At 46.5% G+C, this 4,091-nt stretch overlaps 1 protein-coding gene across 1 annotated transcript; it reads left to right on the top strand.

The window, feature by feature from the left end:
- The first annotated feature begins 248 nt into the window (after window positions 1-248).
- LOC138579607 (hemoglobin larval subunit beta-1-like) lies at window positions 249-3,889 on the top strand. The gene is made up of 3 exons (XM_069649871.1): window positions 249-583; window positions 1,130-1,352; window positions 3,532-3,889. The coding sequence occupies exons 1-3, from the start codon at window positions 264-266 to the stop codon at window positions 3,658-3,660; spliced, it is 672 nt and encodes a 223-aa protein (XP_069505972.1). The 5' UTR covers window positions 249-263; the 3' UTR covers window positions 3,661-3,889.
- The last annotated feature ends 202 nt before the right edge of the window (window positions 3,890-4,091 follow it).

Here is a 4,091-nt window from a genome sequence, read left to right as displayed (position 1 = left end):
GAGAGGAGACAATGTCAGGGCCCGCTCACCAAACTATGCAGGGACGGGGTCTGTTCATTTTGTGTAATGCCACTGTCGATGTCCATTTAAAAAGGCAGAGCCAGCACTGGGGGGCCGACAAGGTTCCGCACCCGATCACGTGCCTTCTGTCTGAATGGATCAGATGCAGGCGTGGCAAGAAGTTGTATATGCGAGTGGCCTGCTGCTAGTAATATGTGTTGCAAAGATTAATACGTAAGCACGGAAGGGGAATCTGAATAAGAATGTGCATCCGTTTGATAGAGGAAGTCAGGAACCATCAGGTCGAGGGGCGGAGGGGGTTGGCACGAGAGATAAGAGTGTCCAGCCTGACTCAGCAGGAGCAGCACTGGGTGGGACCTGGCAGAGGTCCCTATAAATCTCCGGGGCTCTGGCAACTCTCCAGCAGAAGCAGCTTCCAGCAGCAGAATCTGACTCAGCAGACCACAGCGCCACCCGACCCCAAAGCAAAGATGGTTCACTGGACAGCAGAAGAGAAGGCCGCCGTCGCCTCTGTGTGGAGTCAGGTGGACGTGGAGACTGACGGGCAGGAAACCCTGGCCAGGTAACTAGAGCCAATTGTATTCTGAGACCACTATCCTCTTATTTCCAAATTCTCTTGCATTTTCACTCCTCCCAAATCCCTAATCTTTTTCATCTTTCCCACAGATTAATCCGTTTATTTTTGTTCACCTATGACCTCTGCCACCTCGCCTTTCTTTCTGTCTCCTAGACATTCTCTTACCCCATCTTTCCCTTCCCTCTCACTCTCACCCTCTCTTTTTCTCGCATGAAATCTTCCTTGAATGCTGTTGTGACAGAAACTCTTGTACACCGCCTGCTCCACACCGCGTAGTGACGCAATGCAAATGCGACCACAGGCACGCTCATCTCCCTCTCTGACGTTAACACTTGAATCCCCCGGTTCCGAATCCTAGTCACAGTTTTGAACTCTGGGAGTTTATCGTCCATGTCTTTTCTGTACGTTTTCGTGGGTCGCTCTGGGTTTCACCCCTGTTTTACGAACTCCATGTTCCCTACTCTGAGGTAACGTCAGCATTATTCACAGATAAACCTTCTGCTGTGCCCCCTCTTGTTTCTCCTCTATTAGGGTGCTGGTCGTGTACCCCTGGACCAAGAGGTACTTCAGCAGCTTCGGGGACCTCTCCAGTGTGGCAGCCATTTCTGGAAACAGCAAAGTCCGCGATCACGGCAAGAAGGTCCTGGCCGCCCTGGCAGACGCCGCCCACCCCCTAGAGGACATCAAGAACAGGTTGAGCCAACTTGGCGAGCTTCACGCGGACACACTGCACGTGGACCCCCAGAACTTCCAGGTCAGGAGAAACCTGCCCATTAATGTTACTCTGCGGGCAAAGCCCAGGCCCGGGCAACATGCCCACCTTGCATGCCCTTAGGCCATGCCCGGTTGGTAGTGTACATATCTATGTTATTATGGCTTATTCAAAAGCATAGAATTATCAGTGAAAAAAACGTTGTTAAAGGGATATTCTGGCTGCCGTGCAAGAAGTCCCCCAAAATTCAACAGTTATGATTCTTCTTAAGGAAACCAGAACTCGGCCACCTCTCTGCACTGCTCTTTATAAATGTAGTCATCCGTCGCATCGCTGATGACATCACCGATGACATCACTGATGGGTGCAGACTCTGCAACAATAATGATCTCTAAGCAAATAATACATATATTGACATGTGCTGCGACTATTCGCTTTAGAAACGGGAACTCTCTCTCTCTATATATATATATATATATATGTGTGTGTGTGTGTGTGTAGCACATTTTCAGGATTAACCCTGTTGCTCCTGGATATTACCTAGGCCAGGTCATTTCATGTTGCCCTTTGTCACACTTTTATTATACCTACTCTATGTATAGGTTAGGGCATGTGCGCTCTACAAATAAAATATGCCTTCTTGGCGCTCGATAAGGGCTTTATTGAAGCAGCAAGGAAGACTGAATGGCATTTGGAGACTGGCATCTGTGCTTAACATCTGTCCTAAATGCGGACTGACCTGGCAAGCAACATCTCTAGTTAACATAGTTTGCATTTTTCATCCCACCAAGCAAATGTCTCCTTTTTGTTATATGTACATATACATTTGAAATGCCATCAGTTCCTGCACATTTAACAATTGTCAAAGTAATATTGGGTCATTGGCTCACTGCATACAACACACTAAACTGCCTTTAACTGATGTGTTGCAGTGAGTACCCATTGTTGATACAATAATGCAATGTCATGGATGACACACTATGTGACGTCATCAGTGATGTCATGGATGACATCACTTCTGAAGTAATGATATGGGTGACGTCATCCCAGTAGAGGGCAGTGGCCGAGTTATGGTTTCTTTGGGAACCATAACTGCCAATTATTTGGTGTTTTTTTTCTTGGGCTGAAACCATAATAGCCCATTAACCAATGAAAAACCAGTGTTAAATGGACGTTATGGTTAAAATGCATTAATAAAAACCCATGAAATTCAATAAAAAAACGTTGTTAAAGTGACGTTATCGTTACAAGTAAACAAGTAAAACCAAAACCCCACCAGAAATTCACCAGTTATGGTACGCTAAGCAACCATAACTCGCGTCACCACCTTGCACTGCTAAGATTAATATCCAGTACATGAAAGATGACATCACAAATGAAACCAGGTATGTCGCTGTCTTGATAGCTTTGCAAAATTTCTCCTTTGGCTTGGTTAAGCTATGCATTTAGTAGCACTGCCCTCTAAAACAAAGACAATTTGCACTTGGGCTATTTTGCACACCCTCAATACCTTGCTGATGTGCCTTGGAACTGGAGGTGAACTTCTAGCGATGGCTACTAGGTGGTGTTGTAGAATCTGTGACTTGGCTCATACAGGACTATCTTGCTTTCACATTTCAGGTGGAAGGATTTTTCAAATCTTTTTAAACCCATCATCATTTTCTTGGTGCATTATAAATATATATATATATACAGAGAGAGCAAGAGGGAGGGATGAGCGAGTGTGGGCTAGATGGCTGAGAGGAATCTATGAGGGGAAGGGGCAAAGATCTAGAGGGAGAGAGAGAGAGAGAGAGGAAAGGAGAGAGCGAATTGGTGGTAAAGAGAATGCGGGACAGGGTGGGGGGCGGATGGAGAGGTAGAAAGAAGGGAGAGGCATAGTGAAGGAAAGAAGAAAAAGTAAAAGGGACATAAGTGCATTTAGAGAGCAAGAGAGCGGGATGATGGAAAGAGTGGAATGAGAAAGAGGTGAGATGGGCAAGGAATTGATGTGAGTAAAGGGACAGGGTTTCAGAAGTGACCCAGAGATAGGGAGAGATTTGGTCCTCTGGTTTAACTGTAATATTTTGTTGCCCTAGGTTAGCCACGTGACTTGATCTTGTCATAAATTGCACTCTATGTAACGCAGTCTCTGAAGAGTTAATTACCACACCAGGGTTTGTATATGCACTTTATCTGCCACGAGCTCCTTACTAACAGGGCCTCTTATTTCCCCCCTCAGCTCCTTGGAAACTGCCTGGTGATCGTCCTGGCCCGCAAGCTGGGAGCCGCCTTCACCCCGGAAGTCCACGCCGCCTGGGAGAAGTTCCTGGCAGTGGCCTGTGCTGCTCTCTCCAAGCACTACCACTAAAGGCCTTACTGTCTGCGTAGAGGCGTCAGACTCTGGACTGTGGTGCTGGTCTCATCATACTAGTCTGGGGCAGCCATCTTGTCGATTTCTCTATGTGAATCATGCTCTATGTGGTTGATGGTTTCTGAAATGCGGGCTGTGGGGAGTGGTCTGTGAATGCTGACATTACAGGGATAACTGTTAATATATTGTAACATCAATAAAGAGGTGCAATGACTTTGTATCAAAATGACCCTCGTGCTTTGCTTTATCACCGTCGGCCCAGGTCAGGTGTGCACCTAGACTAAACTTTTTGGGTTGCGGGGGTGCTAACCCTTAAAATGTTGGGTGCAGCACTATCTTCAGAGACTGCTGGGGAGGAACGAACATACTTGTGTGGGCGCATCTAACTTCTTTACACATTCTAATGTTACTATTCTAGTAAAGCTTCA

The sequence above is a fragment of the Ambystoma mexicanum genome, chromosome 3p (genome assembly GCF_040938575.1).
Source record: "Ambystoma mexicanum isolate Mex_15411 chromosome 3p, UKY_AmexF1_1, whole genome shotgun sequence".
NCBI classification, from domain to species: domain Eukaryota; kingdom Metazoa; phylum Chordata; class Amphibia; order Caudata; family Ambystomatidae; genus Ambystoma; species Ambystoma mexicanum.
Note: the sequence above shows the minus strand (reverse complement) of the source record. Positions and strands in the feature narration are given on the sequence as shown.

What these genes read in the sequence shown, in the direction of transcription:
- LOC138579607 (XM_069649871.1), top strand. Translation starts at nt 264, where the DNA reads ATGTGCATCCGTTTGATAGAGGAAGTCAGGAACCATCAGGTCGAGGGG. An exon ending in GGGCAGGAAACCCTGGCCAG is followed by an intron (nt 584 to 1,129) that starts GTAACTAGAGCC and finishes CTCCTCTATTAG; the next exon opens with GGTGCTGGTCGTGTACCCCT. An exon ending in TGGACCCCCAGAACTTCCAG is followed by an intron (nt 1,353 to 3,531) that starts GTCAGGAGAAAC and finishes TTCCCCCCTCAG; the next exon opens with CTCCTTGGAAACTGCCTGGT.